Source organism: Leiobunum rupestre, chromosome 6 (assembly GCF_980474605.1).
Source record: "Leiobunum rupestre chromosome 6, qqLeiRupe1.1.hap1, whole genome shotgun sequence".
In the NCBI taxonomy this organism is placed as follows: Eukaryota; Metazoa; Arthropoda; class Arachnida; order Opiliones; family Sclerosomatidae; genus Leiobunum; species Leiobunum rupestre.
The window spans coordinates 51,701,662-51,729,430 of record NC_143389.1 but is presented as its reverse complement, the minus strand read 5'-3'; the positions used below and the strand labels follow the sequence as shown (position 1 = coordinate 51,729,430).

Sequence of the window (27,769 nt, the reverse complement as noted above, 5' to 3'; positions counted from 1 at the left end):
ATACAAGTAAGCACTTGGTCTTCGCTTTTCTTTGAGGACGATACTATTTGTTAGATACTAGTCACGTCTTGTCGTAATTACCCGCGCTGACTGGAAAGGTAGGTTCCGTCGTATTATTTTAGTACGATATCGCTTTCAACTTTGCAACGCGCGCGAAGGCTTCCCCGCGTTTGATTTCGCTGAATATTAGGATTGGGGAAACTTTGTATAGACGGACTCGCGGAATGGGCGTGGAAGACGGAACGGTTCGTACCGGAAGTTGTTTCCTCTCGGTTTCCTATTGAAAAGGAAATACGGTATAGCGTGTTAAGACCTTCCCCAATATCGTTACGCGTCCACCTCCGCAAATAGAGTAGTAGTATAATGACGTTCAGACTTTACCTTAACACGCACATTGTCCGAACTACCGGCTAAAACGCGTACCCGACCGCGTTCGCTTTTATATTTCTCTTACTCGCCACCAGGGGCAACCGACGAGGGAATTCCGGCCAATCAAGTACCTACCATAAAATATTCGATACCTATCTATTTCCGTCCATAGTAAACGGCGCAGACTATACCCTTTCCGCGCCTTTCGTCCTTAAAGCGAGGTGGAGGTGGTTGTTAGCCCGAAGGTACAACCTTTATAAAAATAGGAAAAGCGTAAGGTTTCTGCATTGGAGATAAGGGAGAGAGTGCCGCCATCTACCTTTGAATGTTATGGCTATGGAGGGGGGGGGGTGACCTGTTGGGGGAGGAGGCTGCTAGAAACGAAATAAGAAAATACTTTTCCCCTTTTATTTTATCTTATTACTTAGGTAAATTAGGCCTAATGGCGTCTAGAAGATCCCTGATTACTTATTCCGGAAGTATAGAGCAGCAGCTTCTTCCGGTTCGGAAGGAGGGTATCTAAGGCTTAAGATTTATTCAGCATTCCCCCCTTTAATGGGCTATCATTAAGAGCTTCCATCATAGGCAAATTAATTCGAATACAATTAATGTTGGTAATATATTGGAACGTGCTATAACGCGTTTAGCTATTAGTTTTCATTATGGAAACTAATTATTAAATTCACGGAATTTACGGTTTTATTAACTATAATAATTAGCTCTTACGATTAACGGACTCGGAAGTTGGTGGAAACGCGGCGCGATTCGCGCTATCTCGATGACAGGGGGCGTCGCTAGTGGATCGGATTTTCGTCTCTTCTACCAAAAGTAAATTAAAGTGTAAGTTGCCAAGATATTTTCGGAATAGAAACTAAGCTACTTTATATTTTTCTTGTTTATTTGATACAATAAAATGTAACTTGATGAAATACCGTCATTAAGTTTATTTAATATTTAAATGAAATCTACGTGCAGCGCCCCACTGTGGATTTTATTTTGATCGCTAATTTTATCGCGTCTAGTTTGTATCGTCATTGACTACGGTTTTTTCTCTGAATTTTTCCCACTGCATCTGGTAGATTATATAGTTCCCACTATCCTACCAAGACCATACCTGTAATATCCTTGGTAGATATGGCGATGTCAATAGTTGATTTTATAAAATAAAAAGGGGTCTTGCCCAACTTGTTAAAATGTTGCTCTTACGTCACAAGACACAGCTCTATTAGTATATTTTTCGCGCGAGATATTGCACGCGCCCTAGAAATAACTATATTCTGGCGACTGTAGCGCGCGCTCGTAGACTTGTAAAAGCAAGAGACCCGCTGTGACGTAAGAGCAACATTTAAACAAGAAGGGAACGTTACTTTATAAAAAGAACTATTTAAAACCATGTAAACATCCGCGTTCAAAATTCAGTAGTAGAATCGGATGGTTCTACAGGAGATATTTCGGTTTCAGCCAGGGAATCAGTAGCATCTACATTTTGTATCCAAGTCAAAAATCTATGTTGGGGATAGCGGCCAATGAGAAATAACGTGTAGTCATTAACCTCAATCACCACGCTAAAATTCCAATTGTTTTGGCGTTCTACTAATTATTTCTAATTACCTACGAAATGGAAAGCAACGAAATTTTATACTTAGGTATTTTAAACGTAAACGCTTCGTTTAATAACAACTTACTCTTTAAGGTAAGAAAATCTGAAAAGCGACGGGGTATTTGAGGGCATTTTTACCTCTCCGAGGGGACAAAGTCCCCTAGGAGGGGTTATACAACGACCGTGTCTGTCTGTGGGTGGGTCTGTGTGTCTGTCAGGCCTGCGAACGCATTCGCATTTTCGGTGCAAAGTGTAATCACTGCGTACGCAGTTTCTCGAGATCTCTGCGTTCGCAGTTGCTAGTAATTAGGGAACAAAGTCGAAAAACCGTGTTTGCAAAACCACCGTGGGACGGTGAGCGTTAACGGATTAATTTGCAGTCGGGGTTGGTTTGGTGGTTTTTTTTCGTCAACGCTCGCCGTCACGACAGGTTTAATTCAGTGGTTTGGATATTTCGCTATTGTAATGTTTATGTGTAGGGTGGTAATGTTGTGTTATTGTTATGACGTTTGTGGGTGTTGAGTTTGTGGTGTGTATGTACGGGTGGTATCTCTCCAACTCTTTCTTATTGACTTTTGGGACGGACCGAGTGCTGAGTGTAATGCTACCTCTCAACATCCAATGGCAGGGTTTCCACCAATTGTTCACGGTATTCGTCTTAGTATCAACTTGCGATCGCATCGGGCGGGTTTCGAACCCGAGACCGCCTGTTTGACAGGCGGACGTTCTACCACAGAACCACCGACACTTATTACGTTTCATTGAAAATTAGACCTTCAGCTTTATCGAAAGCGTATTTAATAGAGTACGAAATTTTTGTTTAATTGAAATAGAGCAAGATTTCGTGGAAGATTTAAATTATTGCATCGAAGAAATTCTAATTTAGCGATTTCTCATTTGATTAAAAACAAATGCGTCACCCAGGTTTCGAACCCGGGCCGTTCAGTTAGGCAGTCGAGCGCTCTACCACAGAACCAACGATAACTTCGAGGTATACTGCAAATAAGACACTCATTGTAAGCATAATAGTTAACAAAGTCTTGAATTTTTTTACGAATGAAATTGTGAAGGACTAATGTGGTTTTTTTACGAAAAAATTATAAAGACTTAATCTTGTTTAATATAATAAGTTGCTTTATTTCAATTTGGTACTTTTGTTTAGGGTTTTTTTAATGAATGGAGTTAAAGATTTTTTTCTTCTATTATTTGACGTTTTATTTTTGCGGTTGTATATTTGTTTTATCTTTTATTCTTTTAAAATTATTTACTTCTTCCGCAAAATGGTTCATTTTTTGGAGGAACCTTTTTACTTATTTTTTGTGTATTAATGTTTTGAGAACCTTTACGTTTGGGAAAGGATAATTTTTGACGGAACCTTCAAAGTGTATACGTCGCATTTTCAAAAAGTTTAATGGTCAAATCTTGTTTTAGCGCAGTCAGCAGATAAGATAAAGGGTAGAACCCGTTAGTTTTTTGTAATTTATTTAGTTTTTTCAGTCGTATATTCTTATCTATTAGGTTTAGCGTATTGGTTTTCAAGCTTAATAATTCATTTATTAACAACATATCGAGTTGGTCTGGTTTTCAACTCGGCCGTAATTTATTTTAAACCTTTTCTCGGCTGATTAAGATGTTTAATGCAGTTCATCAATTGGGTTCGTTTGTGTTTATTTATAAAGAACCCTAACTATTCCCTCTACGGTCATTTATTGATATACGTTTAGTCAAGTGGCTTTCTGTGCTTTGTGAATGGTAAGTTTTTCGCTTCTTGTTAATAAGTTTTTTGGTGGTGTGGATATTTGGATATCTACGATTCCTAATGCAGTCATTGATATCCTGGGTGTGCGAGTCATTATATGATATTGGAAATTGGACGGTTTTGGTCTTTTTCATGCGGTATGTGTCACAACGTCAACAGGATGGTTCCGACAGTCTACGAGTCGTCCACTACCAGATATCTACGGTATCTTGATCGGGCGAACGTTGAAATAAAATGAGCGTTAACTATGCGGCAAGTATTTCGTAAGCGACAAAAATACAAATACCCTCTGTAGATATTTCTTTCATTAAAATTGGCTTCGTATTATATTTAACTGCTAAACTTGTACCGTAAATAGGGTTAAAGTCAATTGTGCATTGTTTTAGTTCGTCTAACTCACTGTTGTAACTACTTAATTTATAATATTCTGAATAAATTAATCTCGGTTGTTTCGTCTCAATTATTTTAATTCAAATTAAAATTTTATACCGGGCGGGATTGAACCGGGATTACGTTATTAGTAAATAACTCTGAATTTGGGAGATATAACTTTGAGGGTCATCTCGAGAAATTAATACCGCTAGTTGTATTTTAATTTTGATTGTGTTTAGCTTTTGGGCGGTATTGTTGGCTTTAACTATCATTTTTTCGAGTGAAGTGGTTTAAAGAAGGTTTTCTGTGTTGTTATATCGTAAGCGATAAAAATACAAATACCCTCTGTAGATATTTCTTTTATTAAAGTTTGCTTCGTATTACATTTAACTGATAAAAAATTTCTGTAAATAGGGTTAAATTCAATTGTGCGTTGTTCTAGTTCGTCTAACTCACTGTTGTAACTACTTAATTTATAATATTCTGAACAAATTAATCTCGGTTGTTTCGTTTCAATTATTATAATTCAAATTAAAATTTTATACCGGGCGGGATTGAACCAGGATTACGTTATTAGTAAATAACTCTGAATTGGGCAGATATAACTTAGAGGGTCATCTCGAGAAATTAATACCACTAGGGACAATGCTTCCGAGGAGAGGTATATTTTGGCTTGCCAACTTGTTGTTTTTAAATTGTCTTCCATCAAAAGCGTGTACTCTACCGCGATAAAACGTTGTTACCATGGTGCCAATGGATGCTTAGGTATAATAATAATCAGCTATGCTAATACCCAAGACAAGCACCTTAGCCCCAAGTCATTTAGCGACTTTTAATGCCTTTAATTCGGGTAGCTGGCTTACAATGCGTAGGATCAAGCCCTTCATGCCAAGTGAGCCAACAGCTCCCTACACTCACTATTCTAACTGTACATGTATATAGTTTCTTGTTTGTACCGCAGGGAGCGCGTTTATACTATTTGGTGCCCTAGGCGTAGTGTGAGTTATGGGGCCCTTTTAGTAACCCCTTGAGAAACACTAATACAAAATCTTTTAATGTTAAGTTTTGCACATCCCCCTTAGTGGGCAAAACTGGGGCCCCTAAAAACTAGGTGCCTTCAACACCGGGGCACCTAAAAATAAGTTGCCTTCAACACTGGGGCCCCCTAAAAACCAGTTGCCTTCAACACCGGCACACCTGAAAACCAGTTGCCTTCAACACTGGGGCCCCTAAAAACCAGCCTGTGCCTTAGCCGGAGCCCTTAAAACCACCCTTTTTGTGCAGATATATGTATGTGTTCTCATTATCAATGCTCCAAGGAATTGTACAAATACTTTCTTTAAATTCGTCAATTTAACTTCGAAACAGCTTGGTCCTAGCGCGTTTCTATGACGATTAGGAAAAGAAACATGTCAGAAGGGGATAAAACCCTTTTATTCCCCGCTGAAGTTTTTTCGAGTACCTTTTGCTCAATATTCTATTTTTTATTCTCGACGGGAATAAGGCTTCAATTGGCTCTTTTTCTTCCCAGTTTATCTCGAAAGCGGAGCTGCACTTTTTCTTTAACCTTTTTAGTCGGGCGTATCATAGATGGCGCCGGAATTATAAGCTGATAAAGGCACAAATTTCGTAAAACTAAAGTGGCCTATAGGTCCTAGGATATCGTCAAACTGGTAAAAACTTATCAATGAAGTTATTTTTTAACCATCTTACTTAATAAATAAGTATGTATGCTAACATGGTTTTATAATAGTTCTAGCTGAAAAATCATTAAAATGTATTTACCATTTATCAATGAAACCTCGCGTACTCTTTTGGACGCGGCCATATTTATGTGGTTAATTTACAACTCCAGAGAGGCGCGCTAGATGGCGCGCTGTTCGATTAGCTAGACGAAAACGGGCCAACATTTGTATGCTTGCCTTACAACTCCTTCTGAGGGCTATTTCTCGATTCTTTAAGCGCAGGACTATATTTGGTCTTTTGGCAACTTGTTTCCTCTATTTCTCTTTTTGAGAAACGAAAGATGGTAACAAAAAGGGGGCAGGCGGCGATCGAGAAAGGAAGGAAGAGGCAGATATGAGGGGGGGGGGTGGTATAATCGGAATTAGAGTTCCGAAGCACGTTCTGGTTTTGTGATCCATTGAAATTCTCGGCACGAAATCGCTGAAATATCACGTCGGACCATATCGGCGTCTGCTGCAGTAGGTGCACCCCTTTCGCCCATCCGCCATGGCGTCGGGAGGAGACTGTATCTCTATTACAGCTCGCTCTTGTTTGTTGCACTGTGTTTCCACTTAATTTGATAAGGCCTATTACGACCGCCAGGGAAGAAGAAATAAGAGAACTGCTCTCCTTCCTAGGTACGTCTCCTTTAGACGTTTCCAACCGTTCTTCCTGATATCAAGAACCTATTCAGCGTACTGAGAACGTAAGAGTGCCTAGCCCTTTATCTAAAAGGATTTCTCTGGCGGAAACTCTCCTTTATTACCAATTGTATAGCGCCATCTAGTATCGTTCGTAATCTTTCGAGAAAATGTAGTTAAATGATCAATTTAACACTTAATTGAGATCAAACAACTTTAATAAAACTTATTTTAACGATTTAATTAAATTAATCATAAATCGTAGGTAGATTCGCAATTATTTGTATCAAGAAAAAATAATATAAATAAATTCCCAGACAGATGGCGTTATTGTTTTAATTTAGTTTCCGTCTAGATTGTATTTGGAAACGCGTCAACGCTTACGGTCTCAGTATCCTAAATAGTTGGTAGATTCTCCATTATTGATATCAAGAAGGAAATATTGTAAAACAAGTCTCCGACAGATGGCGTTGCTATTTAAATTTAGTTTCAGTTTAGCCTGGTTTTGTAAACTTGTCAGCGCGTATGGTTTCAGTATCCTAAATAGTCGGTAGATTCTCCATTATTTGTATCAAGAAAGAAATATTGTAAAACAAGTCTCCGACAGATGGCGTTGCTGTTTAAATTTAGTTTCAGTTTAGCCTGCTTTTTTAAACGTGTCGATTCGTAGATCTCAGTAACCTAAATAGGTTCTTTCTGATTCCAATCAGTAAGATTGGCTGAAAAATGCGCTTATTTATATCCAACAATTCTTTCCTGTCGCGTTTTGAGGGGGTTTTTGTCTCCTGGTAAAATTATCGATTGAATCGTTCTGAATTTGAAGCTCTATATGTTTATATATTAAATAAATAATTCAAAAATTTTATCATTTGAGTTTATCAATATTTTAATAATCCTCCCCCCCCCCCCCCCAAAATCAAATCAGCTCGGTATCGACAGTCATTCTCCGTAAGTATAAATTGGTTTTATGTTTAAAATTAATAAAATCAAATTTTGTTCTTCGGTTAATTTTTTTATAGGGAGCCCAGGGAATAATTGTAATTCCTTATAGGATACATAGGATTACATTTTACTATTTCATTATACAGAACACAACATTTTATTATATAGGACATTTCAAGGATTTACATGATAATATAAGATAAGTTTACAAAATATAGGACTGTAGGATTTACAGGATGATATAAGATAAGTTTACAAAATATAGGACTGTAGGATTTACAGGATAATATGACATGTTTCAAAATGTAGGTTTCTGTAGGACATTTCAAGGATTTAGAGGATAATATAAGATTGTTTAAAAATATATGACTCCATAGGATTAACAGGATAATATAAGATACGAAGGTTTCAAAACATAGGATTCTGTAGGACATTTCAACGATAAACAGGATAATATAAGATAGTTGTAAAAATATAGGACTATAGGATTGACAGGATAATTTAAAAGTTTCAAAATGTAGGATTATGTAGGATATTTCATTTTCAAGGATTTACAGGATAATATAAGATAGGTGTAAAAATATAGGACTATAGGATTTACAGGATAATATAAGATACGATTGGTTTTAAGTTATAGGATTCTAGGTTATTTCCCGAATTTATAGGATAATATAAGATAGGTTTAAAAATATAGGACTCTATAGGATTTACAGGATAATATAAGATAAGTTTCGAAATATAGGACTTTATAGGATATTTCAAGGATTTACAGGATAATATAAGATATGTTTAAAAATATAGGATTCTGTAGGATATTTCAAGGATTTACAGGATAATATAAGATAGGTTTAAAAAATAAAGAATTTTATAGGAATTACAGGATTAATGTTCTTCCTTTTATTATCTATGACACCATCTATAATATTTTGTTATCTTAGTTAAATATTAGTGACGTGAAATCAAATGAAGTTATTATTCGGGTAATTGTTCAAGGAAACGTCGTTGTTTTGGTCTTGGGGCTGAGAAACGTTCTGTCTTCTCGATTTATGGCTCGAAGGACGAGAGGGGGGGGGGGAGAGGCGAGACTAGCAATATCCGGCGGCGTGGCGTTTAATTTATTCCCGGGAGAGGGTACTCGTGTTCGACACGAGAAAAGCGAAATCTTGTTTTTGCTCAGCCACTGCGAGTTTACAAATAGCCTTCCACCAAAAAGGCTTCGGAATATTTTTCCTTTTGAAGGAGGTGATATAACGGGGGGGGGGGTCTGTCGGAAAAGGAAAGCCCCCCCCCCACCCCTTTCTCCGGATCCCGCCTAAAGTCAATATTTCGCGGCCATTAAGAGCAAATTAGTCGCCTCATATTTTACCGAAGGCCCGTATGGAGAGAGACGAGACAGGACTGTCTGAAGTACTTACGGAGCTGGCTCTAGGCGCGCGGTAATCGTAGGTGGAAAAGGTTTTAGCGTTTAATCTAGGAGGGCTTTAAAAACAGTTGCTGCCTCGTAAATTTCTCATAGCTCCCACGTCGCGCCCAAAGCTTAAGTTAGGCCCATTCCAAGCGACTCTCCCCTTAAGAATCTACCGCGGAATTTATTCGCTTACTCTAAAATTCTTGACTATCCTCGGCAAGAAATTATATTCTGTCGCGTAATTTATTGGATAGAAAATAGCGAATTAATCTTCCATATTTTTCATTATCGAATTCCCCCGTTACGTTACATTATAAGCCTTTGGTGCTCTGCGTGATTAAGGACACTTAATTTAATTTCATCTTCTACGACACATATTGAACGGTTAGCCTAGCTGATTATTATTTATTTTATTTTATTATCTAATATGTAAATAAATAATCAGCTAATACCCAAGGCACCACCTCAACCCTAAGTCATAAAGCGACTTTTAAAGCCATTAATTCAGGTGTCCGGGTCACAATGCGTAGGAGGGTGGTGGAAAGCCCTTCATGCCACGCGAGCCAACACTAACTATTACTGTTAACCTCAAAAAGTTTTTATGGAAGGGGAAACCGAAGAGCTCGGGGGAAAATATCTCAAATAAGTGGGGAGAGAACTTACAAAATACACAGAAGGAGTGGTTCCAAGTTTTCACCCGGTGCCACCTAGGAGCAACAAACACAACACCCCACACAAGGAGAACGCAACCCGTCAAAAATCGTGGACTTTCTTGCGTACATTTTTTATTGGCTGGATGCTTTAGTGCCTGCTGCCGTCGGAAGGGGAAAATTCAGAAATTGTCTTCCCCCCCCCCGCCCGTAAAACGTTCAGCGTAGGAGTGTGCAAAATATTTGGTCAGACCAAATAATTCGATCGAATACCAAATCGAATATTCGATGGTGCGACGAGATGGTTTTATTTTGGCATCGTAGTATACAGCTTTCATTCTGTCTACTGTAATTTTAGCGCTAAAAATTATAATAACTTCATTAGCGGTCATTAGATGGCGCGACGAGACATTTTTGCATCGTAGTATACCGCTTTTATTCAGTTTACTATAATTTTGACGCTAAAAATTATATTAGTTTCACTAGCCGTCATTAGATGGCGCGACGATACATTTTTGCGGCATAGTATACAGCTTTTATTCAGTCTACTATAATTTTAACACAAAAAATTATATTTAGTTTCACTAGCGGTCATTAGATGGAGCGACGAGACGGTTATATTTTTTTCCTCAACCAGAAGCCCGTGCGCGAACCTCCCCATAAAAAGATCCTGATAAAGATGGGCAGAGCGCGAGATACGATTATATCCTACTCCATTTATGGCGTCTACGCTTGTCTTTCTGTCGTCTTTGCGAACGAGGAAATTGAAGGGAGGTGTGTCCCCTACGCTGTCATACAGAGAGGGTGGGTGGACGTTTACTTTGGGCTTAACTGCGTAGTTTTCTGGTCACCTTTGGGGCGAACCCTCGAGCTATTTTCGGGTGTGAACCTCCATCCTAGCAAGTACTTAACGTGTCCCGGTGCCCAACGCCATATTTCCGACTTTGCGATGAGGAGTTGTATGCGATTTTTAAGAATATAATACAGGTTTCCTTCGGGTTATTTTTCACCGTACTCTAGCTACGAATATCGACGTCGATAAATACACGTTTAGTCTTATCCAATTTTTATGAATGATCGAGTTTATTAGGTAAAAACGCTCTATACAATAGCGACTTCTTTTTAACTCCAAAACTAAGTAAGTCGACTTACGTTAATTTCCAATTTTTTTCGTTTTTCGAAAGAACATTTCAGTTTTTTTTTGTTTCAAAATTATCGATATTTTAAAATTTCTAAATAGTGTTGTGTAGTAGTTTTTATTATTCAATATTTTTCCACAATTGAATTTTTTACAGATACATGATTTTGGTATACTTTTTAAGAGTTTTACCATAAGTAACATAATATTTATTAGTATGACAGTTTGTATTCTCACAACGCTAAGATTTTCAATGATAGTCTGTTCCGCCAAAGACCAAATAAAACATTATGTAGCGAAGTACTGACAACGCAATGGACTAGTGTATGATTTTTTGTAGTATATTTTGATTTCAGACCTAGTACTTGTAGAGATGAAACTAACCTGGCAGTAATTTCGCTAATGATGAGAGTATGAAGGGACGAGTTTACTGTTCCGAAACTTCCGATTAGGCAATAACTACACGACAGATTATCATTAAACGAAATCATTTAATGTCATACTTATTATATTTCCTTACTTATGGTACTACGCATAATTGGTATTATTATTCAATATTTTTTAACAAATTGAATTTTTTTTTTGAGATACCTGATTTCACTAGCATAAGACCCAAAAGTGTGTCAGAACGGTATAGTAGTTGATGACAGTTTGTCGCAAAGTAAAAAAGGGAAACGAAGAGGGAGTCGGAAAATACGTCATCAAAATCGAATTACTCCAGCGCCGCCGAGTGAGTCGTTTTAGAACGTATGTCTACGGGCGAGTAAATCGCAGAGAGAAAATCGCGCCAGACTAAAGACTAAATTAGTTGCTAGTACTATTCCAACTAGTAGCTTATGTAGTCTATAGTGTGACTAGGTCTCACTAGAAATTTTAATAGGCGCGAAGGTACAGCTGACACACTTTTGGGTCTTATGCTACTTTTGTTATTATTCAATAATGTTTGTCAAATTTTGAGATACGTGATTTTGGAACTAAGGTGGCTATATATCGCATACACGGTGCGTGTTAAGTATGTTTATACATCCTGGACTGCCCCCCTGCCCCCGATAGCCACAAGCCGAAATTGGTTAATTAGCGTAGTCTTTTGGTTTTGTCACATGGTTCGCCAACAAGCTGCCGATCGTAAATGTAATAAAAGTCACGCGACTAGCTTTTATTTTTGCGGCCAAATAAGATGGTCCAAGAATGGAGAGGGGGGTGGGGGTGCAAGGGGCGAGACTATTAAATACTAGTCTCCTTTTTACGACATAACTTTTCTCTCACAAGATAATCCCAAGCCGCTATTTATAACGAACTACGGCGAACAGCTGAAAAATAAATCTTCTAACTCAATATCGCCTTGTTGCGTAATACAGCCATGACAAAAACCTAGTAAACGCCATTTATTTTTGAAGTCGAAATAATTTTATTTTATTTCGTTTACATTACTTTTATCGAGGGGCTAACCACCAAGGGGTGCTCACGCTTGATTTGAAATGGTAAATTTTTTTCTTTAATGTTTCAAGGGTCTGACAGCAACGTCACGATTTAAAACAGTTGTATTATCTCCTCGGATTATATTTGCTCTGACTTTTGACTACCTAACCAATGTATTTTTGATATTTTTTAGCGTACTTTATTACGTCTGAAACTCCAATCGATTGTTTTACTGACGTAGTCGTCAGACCCTACCACTTTCTTTTTGTTTCGTATTTTAAGGCTTCAAAAACGTCCGCGCGAGCAAACCTATATTAGCGTCTCTAGCAACCTTGGCTAACCACTACTTAAAAATCTGTACACTTATTACAAGCAGTTAAAACTGATTACAGCCTTTAGTAATTAATATTCAGCTAGGCCCAAGCCATTTTATTTATTTTCTTATTTATTTCAAAGAAAATGCTCAAAAATTTTATTCTAAATCTGTAATCAATTTAGTATAGTCAAAGCGACACCGATTACGGAAAGTGATCCGTCCCTTGATGGTGATGTAAGTGGTACCATAAGTCTATAATATGTCACTTTGGGGAATATTTTACTGAGATCTAGTAACGAAGTGACGTCATCACAAGAAAAAAATCTCCCCCTAGCGAGGCGCTGTCAAAGGCTACGTGTGACGCGGGAGCAAGCGGACGCCAAACGGCGACGAAGCCGCAATGCAGTCTGTTTTGTGAATAGCTCTCAGTAAAATATTTGCATGTTAAGAATAGGAAGTGTCACACTTATTTATCAATATTATACACTTATGGTGGTATTACCGAATTTTTTGAGGAGTTACAAATTTTTGTTTGTTTAATAATCAGCTAGGCTAATACCCAAAGCACCACCTTAGGCCTAAGTCATCATGCGACTTTTGAAGCCCTTAATTCAGGTGGCCGGGTTACAACGCGTAGGAGGGTGGTGGCAAGCCCCGCATGCCACGAGATCGAGCCAACAGCTCCCTACACTAACTATTACCGTTAACCTCTACAAGTTTTTATGGGAAGGGGAAACCGAAGAACTCGGGGGAAAACCCCTTACACCACGGGGGAGGGAACTGGCAAACTCAACAGTAGCTGTAAAATTCGCATTTATTATTTAATTTAAAAATAAATTTAGAAATTTGGCGTTTACTAGGTTTTGTCATTAGATAGTCGAGATTAAAGTTTACGAGCATTAACGATAAATTCATCAATGTGGGCTCCCTCGAACGCATGCCGTATCGAATTATACGTGATTCGCAATTAAATATCTCTATTTGGTATTTATTTCCAATTTACTCTTTCTAGTTTCTCTTTGAGAAATCGATAATTGCGAGGCGAAGATTGCAGCCGGTTTTCGAGAGGCGGTTCTCAGTTTTTATCTGCTCACTTTTTTTTCTTCAACCTTTTATTTTGTGTGCTCTTATCGGGAATTTTTAGTTTTTCGAGGCTCCAAATATTGTACTTTAAAAATATTTAAACTGTGTTCTGCTCTGAAAAGGGCTTTAATGTTCGAAGCTATTTAAATTTATTTCGCGTGGGCGTAAACAGGGACGAAGAAATCTGCTGAGGGACTCGCTACTTCCCTAAGGAAAATATTGTGTTAAGGGAAAGGGAATTCTAATTCGGACCAATGTGGCGCCGCTGCGTTAAAAAGTACATTTTTGCAAACTATGATATCCGAGGTATATATAATTTAAAACACCAATAATAGTGAAAAGTTTGCAAAAATCTTGCGCAAAATAGTATATTTTTGCAAACTATGATATCTGAGGTAATTAGAATTGAAAATACCAATAATAGGGAAAGTTTGCAAAATGGTATATTTTTGCAAACTATATGATATCTGAGGTATATATAATTGAAAACACCAATAAAAGTGAAAAGTTTGCAAAAACCTTGCGCAAAATAGTATATTTTTGCAAACTATGATATCTGAGGTAATTAGAATTGAAAATATCAATATCGATGAAAAATTTGCAAAAACCTTGCGGAAAATAGTATATTTTTGCAAACTATGATATCTGAGGTAATTAGAATTGAAAATATCAATATCGATGAAAAATTTGCAAAAACCTTGCGCAAAATAGTATATTTTTGCAAACTATGATATCTGAGGTAAATAGAATGAAATTAGCAATATGCAATATCTGATAAAATTTTGCCAAAATCTTGCGCAAATTAGTATCTAATTTGCAAACTACTGGCTATTTCTGAAAATATCAAAACTTGCGTAAAGTTTGCAAAAAGAGTTTGCATGCGAAAATTAGTATCGCCCTCCAAAGGGCATATAATAATAAAATATTTGCTCCATTGATACTTTTCCGAACTAAATTATTCTGCAAATGGTATAAAATATTTGATCCATTGATATTTTTCCGAACTAAGTTATTCTGCAAATGGTATATAATAATAAAATATTTGCTCTAATGATATTTTTTTCGAATTTATTTGAAATGGCAATATTTTAATAATAAATGAAATGGATCTAAACAGCCTACACTTCCTATGGCCACCAGAGGTCTCCACCGAATTCAGTTGAATTTATGAAATGGAACTGGGCCGTTTGATAGAAGCTTTCTTCGAAATATCTATCTTCTGTCACGTGGATAAAAGTATCCCTTGCATTTCACGGTAACTCGAATTCTGAGAATAACGAAATTGAAACTCGAGATTTCGTTTCGCAATATTTCTTTCCGATCTTATTTTATCTCCTATGATAACCCCCCCCCCCCCCCCCGCCATCTTAAGTTAAGATTCACCGAATGACTACAACGTCAGATTTGTTATTTTGAAAGCAGTATTTTCGAACTTTGTGGCATACCGAGTAAAACGATTGTAAATTCAAAAGGCCAATTCGCACGAGCCAACATTTGTGCAAAACAGATTGAATTTTTAAATATAATAATATTGATTTACATCCTTTCAACAAAACTTTGATGATAAAATTATTATTATAATATTAAATACCTTTAGGAAATTAACTAATTATGTAGCAGTAGATGTAATTTTCATGAATTTTCTTCCCCGGATAACGTGAGAAGTCTAATTTATTTGATAACAATAGTTATTTAAGTTTTTACCTTTGTAGAGTTGCTTGTAAGGCGACTTGTGTTAAAAAAATAAAAATTCAACTTTATACTAAATAAAGTAGAATTTTTAATTTTTCAATTCTATTACCTTTGTTTCTGACAAAATAAATATTTGGTGGATCAAATAATTTAACATTTATGCCCACCAGGTTTAACAGAAGATAGGGCTAACTGACGTTATAGTAACGTTAAAAACAAGTAGTAATAACTGTTAACAGACTCTTTTTCGTATATTTTTAGAATATATTATCTTTAAAATACATAAAAATGCGGTAATGACGTTAAACGCAGACTTATTTGTATTTTGAAGCACCACGCGTCGCTCTTCAATTGGTCTCCAGGGCCTACTGAGGTCTTTAGCTACAATAGTCCACGGTGGTATCCGCCCAAATCCGATTACGTATAAGCGAGTCTGGCGGGCGTTTGGCGCCGGCCGAAAAAACTTCGCTAATGAAAATCCATACGAGAAGCGACCTCTGGCGTTCTATCTACCGCATATTAAATCTTCCGCTAAAACAATAACAGCCTAATGAAAGAGGTACGGTTGTTGAGATTCGGGGGGATTTGGTATCCCCCGCTCTCATAACATATCTGCCCTTTCTATGTTTTCGCCCAGGTGAAACGCGTCAGCGCATGCGCCGAGGGCCAAAAGGTGGAAGAGCGCCTTCAAGGGAAAAGGGGGGGGGAGGCATAGGGGTACGAAAATGATTTCGCGTCCACAACTGTTTGCAGTGCAAACAAAATTACCGAAAACGCCACTTTACTTTCGGTCGTCAGTACGGTCGAAAGTCCGTTTATAAGGGACGGTCTGCATCTCTTAATACCAATGCTGGATGGACACTGCCCGTTCCCCAAAACGGAAGCGGAAGCTTGTTTTATAGCAGACGAATTCTCGTTTTATTGGAACCAGTCGCGCGAACCAAACGGTCGCCAAATGAAAGCCATATATCGATTATTATTTTTGAAATGATTCAAATATTAACGATGTTTTCTCTTCGGCGTTTTATAGTCCCGACGATCGATACTAGACTACGCCATAACTTACGTATAGGCCTACACATAATTGGATTTTTCGAACAAATAGACTGCACTTAAGTTTAATTTTAGACATTTTTGGAAGCCGTTTTCTCGGACAATTACCGTCCAAATTATTACACGCTACGCGCGTACGGAATTAGTAGCAGACGGTCTTCCTATTGGAGTATTTCCTTCCACAAATAGTCTGTTACTGTCGGTGTCTATTTTACTCTAAAACGGGATTTGCCCCCCTCAAAAACCGGATTGTCATATTGAAAACGGGATTCCCCATCGAAAACCGGAATTTCCCCCCTCTCGAACCCTGGATTCCCCCCCTCTCGAGCCCGGGATTTACCCCCTCTCGAACCCGGGATTTCCCCCCTCTCGAACCCGGGATTTCCCCTCTCTCGAACCCGGGATTCCCCCCTCTCGAGCCCGGGATTTACCCCCTCTCGAGCCCGGGATTTACCCCCTCTCGAGCCCGGAATTTACCCCCTCTCGAGCCCGGAATTTACCCCCTCTCGAGCCCGGAATTTACCCCCTCTCGAGCCCGGAATTTACCCCCTCTCGAGCCCGGAATTTACCCCCTCTCGAGCCCGGAATTTACCCCCTCTCGAGCCCGGAATTTACCCCCTCTCGAGCCCGGAATTTACCCCCTCTCGAGCCCGGAATTTACCCCCTCTCGAGCCCGGAATTTACCCCCTCTCGAGCCCGGAATTTACCCCCTCTCGAGCCCGGAATTTACCCCCTCTCGAGCCCGGGATTTACCCCCTCTCGAGCCCGGGATTTACCCCCTCTCGAGCCCGGGATTTACCCCCTCTCGAGCCCGGGATTTACCCCCTCTCGAGCCCGGGATTTACCCCCTCTCGAGCCCGGGATTTACCCCCTCTCGAGCCCGGGATTTACCCCCTCTCGAGCCCGGGATTTACCCCCTCTCGAGCCCGGGATTTACCCCCTCTCGAGCCCGGGATTTACCCCCTCTCGAGCCCGGGATTTACCCCCTCTCGAGCCCGGGATTTACCCCCTCTCGAGCCCGGGATTTACCCCCTCTCGAGCCCGGGATTTACCCCCTCTCGAGCCCGGGATTTACCCCCTCTCGAGCCCGGGATTTACCCCCTCTCGAGCCCGGGATTTACCCCCTCTCGAGCCCGGGATTTACCCCCTCTCGAGCCCGGGATTTACCCCCTCTCGAGCCCGGGATTTACCCCCTCTCGAGCCCGGGATTTATCCCTTCGGAAACGGGATTGCCCTTCTCGAAAACAGGATTTTGGGTGCTATGTAGAAACACTTTTGTCCAGTGACGTACTGGAATCGTAATCTCAATATTTAAACAAGGCGTACGACGGTCGGAATACACCCAATCCTTCTAATGTGTTAAGTTTGTTTGAGCTATTCACAGCAACCTGCAACGCCGGTATCGCAACCAAAATATCCACGGTCACACATATAAACATATTTACACTTATTTGTTACTTCTAGTCATACTTTGAAAGCATCGAAAATTTCTTCGATCAGTGTCACTTTTATTTTTTACTTCTGATCACACTTATTTGTTACTACTAGTCAGGCGTTGAGTGTCACACTTATTTCTTCTAGTAACTTATTAGTTACTTCTGATCACACTTATTTTTTCTAGTAACTTATTAGTTACTTCTGATCACATTTATTAGTTACTTTTGATCACACTTATTTGTTACTTCTGGTCATACGCCGAAGAATAGGCCGATCAGTGTCATACTTAATTGTTACTTCTGCTCATACGTTGAAAGCGCGGCCCACTCTGAACGGCCTTGAAAAACGCCAGAGGGAAACGGGCGCGTAGACCTCTATAAACACGCGGATTTACAATGTTGGAAATTGCGGGGGTCCGTATACGCTGCCTAAAAAACCTTACTTGGAATTAAATTTAAGGAACGTATTTGCAATTCTAGGTTAAGTGTAAACCACAGCTATTCAAAAATATAACTCTCATGAAAATTGGACTTAAATATGTAGGTTTTTAGGCGAAAATATTAAACCACCAAAATTGGGGTCCCGTAAATTACCCTGAAAACTATACTTAAATTTAATATTTACTGATATAACCGAAGTTGTAGGTCCGCTGAATCCTAACCTATCCAATATATTTTTTTAACGTTATCGGACTTAATTTTAAACAAAATATCTACCACATAAAGGAAATCACCGAAAATAGTAAATTGGGCAAATTCCCAACTTCTTGGGCTCCGATTTGAAAACTTTATGAAAGGCTATCAATGGTAATGTCTGTACATCCGAACGAGATATCATTGACACGCCTAGCCCTAACCGTTGAAGAGGTATGCGTGACACGGCGCCATCGGCGGCATCGGCGGCAACGGCTACACTGTACGTGAGACTAATACACACAAATCCTTAGGATTGTGTGTAAAAACGGTAAGCGAAAATCCATTTAAATACAATCCAACAAGTACCGGAAACGTACTTCAAATAGATTCGGAATTTCGATAAACGCACTAGAAACTTCGGAACAAAAATAATTGTATTAAGTATCTAACATATCTGACTAATTATGTAATTTCGCCCTGTACTTTTAAATGATTTAAATTAAGGCGATAATTTGACGGAAAGTTGTACTTGGGCGGAAAGCGCTTAATTATCGTACGTTATCAAAATTCCAGTGATTTCACCACTATCATCCGCCCTTTAAATTGCAAAGTAACGGCGTAGGACCTGGTTTGGCCAATTTTAAATCAGCTTTCCAAAATGATATACACGTTGATTAATAACGGAATAAGCTTTACCGAGTAATTATGCTAATTAGTAGGGCTGGTCATAATCACAAACTTTTCGACTAATGAGTGGAAAGAGATAATTTTCAACTTTAGCCCATTTGATAGACATTTCTACGTAAATTAAATTTTCTACTAAATTCGAAAAATAGGGACGATCATTGTCAGTTATTGTAAAATTAGAACCTATTTAAGTTACTAAGAACAACTCGTGACCTGTTTTCAGAAGCTAGAGAATAAACAACTCGCGACCTGTTTACAGAAACTAGAGAATAAACAAATCGCGACCTGTTTACAGAAACTAGAGAATAAACAAATCGCGACCTGTTTACAGAAACTAGAGAATAAACAAATCGCGACCTGTTTACAGAAACTAGAGAATAAACAAATCGCGACCTGTTTACAGAAACTAGAGAATAAACAAATCGCGACCTGTTTACAGAAGCTAGAGAATAAACAACTCGCGACTTGTTTAAAGAAGCTAGAAAATAAACAAACCGCGACCTGTTTAGAGAAGCTAGAGAATAAACAACTCGCGACCTGTTTACAGAAGCTAGAGAATAAACAACTCGCCGACCTGTTTACGGAAGCTAGAGAATAAACCACTCGCGACATGTTTACGGAAGCTAGAGAATAAACAACTCACCGACCTGTTTACCGAAGCTAGAGAATAAACAACTCGTGACCTGTTTACAGAAGCTAGAGAATAAACAAATCGCGACCTGTTTACAGAAACTAGAGAATAAACAAATCGCGACCTGTTTACAGAAACTAGAGAATAAACAAATCGCGACCTGTTTACAGAAACTAGAGAATAAACAAATCGCGACCTGTTTACAGAAACTAGAGAATAAACAAATCGCGACCTGTTTACAGAAACTAGAGAATAAACAAATCGCGACCTGTTTACAGAAACTAGAGAATAAACAAATCGCGACCTGTTTACAGAAACTAGAGAATAAACAAATCGCGACCTGTTTACAGAAACTAGAGAATAAACAAATCGCGACCTGTTTACGGAAGCTAGAGAATAAACCACTCGCGACATGTTTACGGAAGCTAGAGAATAAACAACTCACCGACCTGTTTACCGAAGCTAGAGAATAAACAACTCGTGACCTGTTTTCAGAAGCTAGAGAATAAACAAATCGCGACCTGTTTACAGAAACTAGAGAATAAACAAATCGCGACCTGTTTACAGAAACTAGAGAATAAACAAATCGCGACCTGTTTACAGAAACTAGAGAATAAACAAATCGCGACCTGTTTACAGAAACTAGAGAATAAACAAATCGCGACCTGTTTACAGAAACTAGAGAATAAACAAATCGCGACCTGTTTACAGAAACTAGAGAATAAACAAATCGCGACCTGTTTACAGAAACTAGAGAATAAACAAATCGCGACCTGTTTACAGAAACTAGAGAATAAACAAATCGCGACCTGTTTACAGAAGCTAGAGAATAAACAACTCGCGACTTGTTTAAAGAAGCTAGAAAATAAACAAACCGCGACCTGTTTAGAGAAGCTAGAGAATAAACAACTCGCGACCTGTTTACAGAAGCTAGAGAATAAACAACTCGCCGACCTGTTTACGGAAGCTAGAGAATAAACCACTCGCGACATGTTTACGGAAGCTAGAGAATAAACAACTCACCGACCTGTTTACCGAAGCTAGAGAATAAACAACTCGTGACCTGTTTACAGAAGCTAGAGAATAAACAACTCACGACCTGTTTACAGAAGCTAGAGAATAAACATCGAAATTGAAATTGAAATAATAAGTCTTTTTCTTTTGACAAAATAATTGATAATTTACTATTTTATGCTTAATTATATTAACTAGATTGTTAAATTCAACTTTTGCTAAAGTTACACGAATCACACTAAGAGTTAAACCTTAAACCTTTCCTTCATTAAATATGCACATTTTTTCGAAAGATGAAACGTCTTACGTTTGATACTAGATGGCGCTAAGCAATTAAGAAAAATGGAGCGTTTACGTTTGAGAGGAGGATTGTAGATAGTGGGTATTCCATACATTCTCAGTAATCTAAATACGATCTTGGTAGTATTGTTGAAACATTTAAACGCCGTTATTAATTTGAAAGAAATTAAATTTTTGAGGGAGTTTTCCTCGATTTTCTCTTTGGATTTCCCCCAACAGCGCCACTAACGAGATTGGAAATGTATCAAATATTTGGGCCCAGCCAGCCGTGTTCGACACGCAGAGGGGGAGGGGGGCTTTTGTTTGGGTAACCCTCCCTCTCTGCTGTTCCGGAAAAACTTGGGACGCCTTGGGTTGGTCTTCCCCCGCTAGCGTGCCTTATTAGTAGGCGCGTTCTCGGGAGAAAATTAAAAAGATATAACGAAATATCAATGCCGGCTGTTGCAGGGGGGACGTGGGGGCGCTTGATACCCCCCCCCCCCTTTCGAAAAAAGCTAGCCGCGATTCTGCGAAGAATCATCGGCTTTTGGCAGCGCTGTTGCTTCCCGGCCAATTTTTTCGTCGCGCGCCTGTTTTTCCAGCTGAGAGAACAAAGTTAATTTATCAAATTCGGGCTTTTCTCGTTTTCTGGTTTCCGCGACTTGTTGCCTCGCTCGTTATCCCAATCTCAGCAACAGCGAAAAGGAGCAGATTTTTTCCAGGTTTCTATCGCTTCATTAAAATGGCTGATTGTTATTCTTGTTGATTTACTAATTGGGAACGAGCCTAGAAACATATTCATTAGGATAATTGCGAAGGTACGAGTTGTAATTAAGATGCTTAGGCTTACCGGCCCCATAATGGTTTGTACGTTGAATTTTGAAACACTCTGTATGTAATTTATATTATCAGAAGTCAATAATTATATTATCAGAAGTCAATAATATATCTTATCAGAAGTCAATAATATATCTTATCAGAAGTCAATAATATATCTTATCAGAAGTCAATAATAAATATTATCAGAAGTCAATAATAAATATTATCAGAAGTCAATAATATATATTATCAGAAGTCAATAATATATATTATCAGAAGTCAATAATATATATTATCAGAAGTCAATAATATATATTATCAGAAGTCAATAATATATATTATCAGAAGTCAATAATATATATTATCAACACTATATAATATATATTATCAACACTATATAATATATATTATCAACACTATATAATATATATTATCAACACTATATAATATATATTATCAACACTATATAATATATATTATCAACACTTTGTCTATAATATATATTATCAACACTTTGTATATAATGTATATTATCAACACTATATAATATATATTATCAACACTATATAATATATATTATCAACACTTTGTATATAATATATATCATCAGAAGTCTATAGTATATCAAAAGTCTATAGTATATCAAAAGCCTATAGTATATCAAAAGTCTATAGTAAATCAAAAGTCTATAGTAAATCAAAAGTCTAAAGGCCTAAGTCATCGAGTGACTTTTAAAGCCTTTAATTCAGGTGGCCGGGTTACAATGCGTAGGAGGGTGGTGGAAAGCCCTGCAAGCCACGCGAGCCAACAGCTCCCTACACTCACTATTACCATGGGCGAATTAAAGTAGGACATGACTTTTCCCAAAAAAGCGTACGGCTAGAAAAACACCTTCTAGTGGCGTGATCTATCGGTCACTTTTAATTAAACAGGAAGTATAACCGTTTTAGATCAAACCACGTGACTCTTGTAGGGGGGGGATTTTATTTGAATTCCCGAGCACGTGTCGTGGTGTGGTTATTATGTAGGTCCATGTAAGTATATAATATTATAATATAATAAAAATTGGTAATAACATTTAATAACAAATATTATGTTCTTTTTAGATAGAGTTATCACAGTTCCAGAGTCGTTTGTCACGGTTGCAGAGTCGCTATACACGGTTGCAGAGTCGCTTGACACGGTTGCAGAGTCGCTTGACACGGTTGCAGAGTTGAAAATCACGGGTGTAGATAATGTTGTCAATGGAGCAAGTGACGTCTTTAGAATTGAAACTTGAGGTTTCACAATTGTCAAAATGGGAACTGTTTTTGGGAAACACATTAGGGATCAATAACAACTTATATTAATATCAAAAGCGTTATGAAACATACCTGGAGGTGTAATTTTGGATTTTAACCATTTTTGGGTTTGGAAAAATTGATGATCGAAGTGTTTGGAGCAAATGTAAGTTTGGTACTTAACACAATTGACATTAAAACCTGGTTTAAATTCCGCCAACCAGTCCGCCCATTGTTTACATAACAAAGGTTTAGTTTTCAACTTAGGGAAAGCTACAAAAGTAACGCCTTTCATGTGAGGTTTGTTAAAATATCGACTATCGCTATTGCATTTTGGAAATGCGCAAAGTTTACAGGTAACCATATTAAAGGCGAATCGTTAACCATTGGCGAATCATTAACGAAAACTACTGAATCCTAACCATGGACTTTATTTCGCCCATGTCCTAACCGTCTTTTTCAAACGCCGTTATCAAAAATAAAATTCAAAAAAGTTTCAAACTTTCAAGGACTGCCGACAGATGGCTCTAAAGTTAACCGGAAAATGCGTCAGAATTTGTTCTAAATCTCATTCCCCCACACTATTTCATCCCCCTTTGACCGTGTTTTTAAAGAGACGTACCCGTTTATACGCACAAGCTTGCAGCAGTCATGTCCTACTTTAATTCGCCCATGCTATTACCGTTAACCTCAACAAGTTTTTATGGAAGGGGAAACCGAAGATCTCGTGGGAAAACCCCTTAAAAGTCTATGGTATATCAGAAGTGTATAATAAATATTATCGAAGTCATAATCAACACTGTTTATAATATATTATCAACACTATGTGTATAATATATATTATCAACACTATGTTTATAATATATATTATCAACACTATGTTTATAATATATATTATCAACACTATGTTTATAATATATTATCAACACTAGGTTTATAATATAAATTATCAACACTAGGTTTATAATATAAATTATCAACACTGTAATATAATATAAATTATCAATACTGTATATAATATAAATTATCAACACTGTATATTATATATATTATCAAAAGTTTTTAATATATATTATCAAAAGTTTATATATATATTATCAAAAGTTTATATATATATTATCAAAAGTTTATAATATATAATGATAAGTCTGTAATAAATATTATGAGAAGTCTGTAATAAATATTATCGTAAGTCAATAATAAATATTATCAGAAGTCAATAATAAATATCAGAAGTCAATAATATATATTATCAGAAATTTATAATATATATTATCAGAAATTTATAATATATATTATCAGAAATTTATAATATATATTATCAGAAGTTTATAATATATATTATCAGAAGTTTATAATATATATTATCAGAAGTTTATAATATATATTATCAGAAGTTTATAATATATATTATCAGAAGTTTATAATATATATTATCAGAAGTTTATAATATAAATTATCAACACTCGGTAATATAATGTAAATTATCAATACTGTATATTATATATATTATCAAAAGTTTTTAATATATATTATCAAAAGTTTTTAATATATATTATCAAAAGTTTATATATATTATCAGAAGTTTATAATATATAATGAGAAGTCTATAATAAATATTATGAGAAGTCAATAATATATATTATCATAAGTCAATAATATATATTATCATAAGTCAATAAATATTATCAGAATTCAATAATATATATTATCAGAAGTCAATAATATATATTATCAGAAGTCTGTAATATATATTATCAGAAGTCTATATATTATCAGAAGTTTATAATATATATTATCAGAAGTTTATAATATATATTATCAGAAGTTTATAATATATATTATCAGAAGTTTATAATATATATTATCAGAAGTTTATAATATATATTATCAGAAGTTTATAATATATATTATCAGAAGTTTATAATATATATTATCAACACTCGGTAATATAATGTAAATTATCAATACTGTATATAATATAAATTATCAACACTGTATATTATATATATTATCAAAAGTTTTTAATATATATTATCAAAAGTTTTTAATATATATTATCAAAAGTTTTTAATATATATTATCAAAAGTTTTTAATATATATTATCAAAAGTTTTTAATATATATTATCAAAAGTTTTTAATATATATTATCAAAGGTTTATATATATTATCAGAAGTTTATAATATATAATGAGAAGTATATAATAAATATTATGAGAAGTCTATAATACGTATTATCAGAAGTCCATAATACATATTATCATAAGTCAATAATATATATTATCATAAGTCAATAATATATATTATCATAAGTCAATAAATATTATCAGAAGTCAATAATGTATATTATCATAAGTCAATAATAAATATTATCATAAGTCAATAATAAATATTATCATAAGTCAATAATAAATATTATCATAAGTCAATACTAAATATTATCATAAGTCAATAATATATGTTATCAGAAGTCTATAATATATATTATCAGAAGTTTATAATATATATTATCAAACGTTTATAATATATATTATCAAACGTGTATGATATATATTATCAGAAGTTTATAATATATATTATCAGAAGTTTATAATATATATCGGTAGAGGGAAGTATCCATCAGGGGGTAAGGTTATTTATCCGAAACATGTATCTTGGTGAGTTCCTGCATATTTTTCGAATACAGACTCTCAATAGTTAAATTTAGTTTATAAATCAGACAAGGGGCTAACCAAAATCGCGTGAAACTCAGTACAGTATTTGGTTATGCTAAATCTGTAATCAGTTAGGGACAGAAATACAGACGTGGAAATGTTCAACCGTGATGTGGTGTATAAATCCGCTTTTTGAGGGCCAATTCGCATTCATTGCAAACTGTCCCATTTTTTATGACCTAGTTGGATACTTATCTCTTAAGAGATATATTATAAACTTATGTTGTTAAGTATTGCATAGCTGCGTTGGCTTCGTACGATCAAAAAAAAATTTCATATCAGTTGAGTTGAAACACATTTTTTCCCTAAAGTTAAATCTAGAAAAAATACACATTTTCTTTAATAATTTTCGTCAAAGCTAGTTACGGTGGTGCCGTCTTTTTGACGTCGCGGTAATTAAAAAAGCGCCGCTAATCTGGTATAAACTTAATTTCCTGCTTTTCCCCAAAGGATTACGCGTCCCTAAACAAATTAAAGTTTTTTCGGCTCTCTTTGGTAAAACTTGCAAAACTAATTTGATATATTTTTCTGATTAGAGCAAGCTCATTTTTTACCATAATTATTTATTTATTTTTTACCTGAGGAATCGGTGACGACGGTGGGGGCCGACGTCGAAAGATCGAATTCGGAAGATGATAAAAATTCGTCGGGTTCTTCGTCCACGGGTGGCGCTGGCGACGCCGCCGGTTGCGACGATGTCAACGTGGCCAACGGCGATTCGCTGTTTCCCGAACGTCCCGGATCGCCGGACAGCCTATAGGAAAAGGAAAAAAAACGTCATTTATCATTTAGAAAACCGAATTTTCCCATTAGCGCCTCTTCTAGTTTAATGAAAGCCCTGGCCGATTAATAGATATTAATTAAGATTACTTTCGAACCGGAAAACAAAGCGTTCGCGAAAGAAAATTAATTGTCGTTGTTTCCGATTTTTAATGACAGATGGCGATAAAAGCGCCTTTTTTTCGGTCGGCGCGTTCGGTGATTCGCGCCGCACGTGCCGACGTTTAGGGAATAGAGTTAAATAAGGCTATCTTTAAGCAGACACATTCTACAACACGAAATCCACCTGCTTTTCCTTCGGGGCTCTAGACGGGTATATAAATGAATAAATCTAGAGGGAGACTTTTTACGGCTTATCAAGTGCCTCCATCTGTTTATTTTTTTCCGCACTTTTTTGGAATGAAAACCTCCGCTCATACAATCGTGTGGTTTAGATAAAATGAAACGAAAATAGCATTTTCAACCGACCTGGCAATTTTCAACCTTAGATTCTTTTTTGCCCCTGATTTCTATCTTTCCCAATATCTTTTTATATATACGTATAAAATAACCGATTTGATTTTAAGCGTTGATAAGGGCGGGGGAAAAGTATAACTTTTCCGATTTTCCCGTAGATGGCGTTAGCTAGTCGCAATCAATGGCCGTTTTCGACCACGCCTCTCGAAATCTTAATCTAGCTTACAAATTTCGGATAATTAGGCTTACTGCTTAAACTCGAGTAGCGTTTAACGGACAAAAACGAAATCAATAATTCAATAAGCTCATCGTGTGGGTTTCGGGATAGTTGAAAAAATGGTTGAACAATACCTTGCACGAAAAAAAAATAAGCACTTTGGATAGAAAATGATATACTCCGGCAGCGAGGAAAAGAAATGTTAAGATTTTTGAGTAGGTTTTCCCAGCCGTACAGGGATGCATAATGGTAAAGCCACGGCAGTGTACCTATAAAGCGCCACCTAACCGAGGGAAAAAGAAACATTTTTTCTTCTTTCCGCGATGATTTATCGGGTTACTTTTTATAAAGCCCGTATTTTCTTTTATTTGATATTAGACGAGTTAAGCCCGAGCTAGAAAACGTACCGGGGAAACGTGTATTGTAAACCGTCTGCGCTTAATAAAGATACATCTACGCTTCTACACGTACACTTTACGCGTTTTCTAGAGCGGGCTTAACCCGTTTATTGGCCGGCTAAAAAAGAAACCGACTTTAATAAGATTCGTGATTTATGCTTTGCTTTTCTCTTTGGAAATTAACAATAAGTGCACCCTATCCCTTTTTTTTAATAAATTGTTTTATCGTATAAAAGTTTTTCGAAATAAATCG

General features: G+C 36.7%; 1 protein-coding gene across 1 annotated transcript in view; it reads right to left on the bottom strand.

Annotated features, from left to right (window-relative positions):
* The window catches only part of LOC149941450 (tyrosine-protein kinase transmembrane receptor Ror-like), a 144,686-nt gene that overhangs the window by 24,439 nt on the left and 92,478 nt on the right, over window positions 1-27,769 (bottom strand). The window contains exon 3 of the mRNA XM_090180035.1: window positions 26,244-26,419. Within this exon, the coding sequence (XP_090036161.1) occupies window positions 26,244-26,419 (176 nt within the window). The remainder of the gene's footprint in view (window positions 1-26,243; window positions 26,420-27,769) is intronic.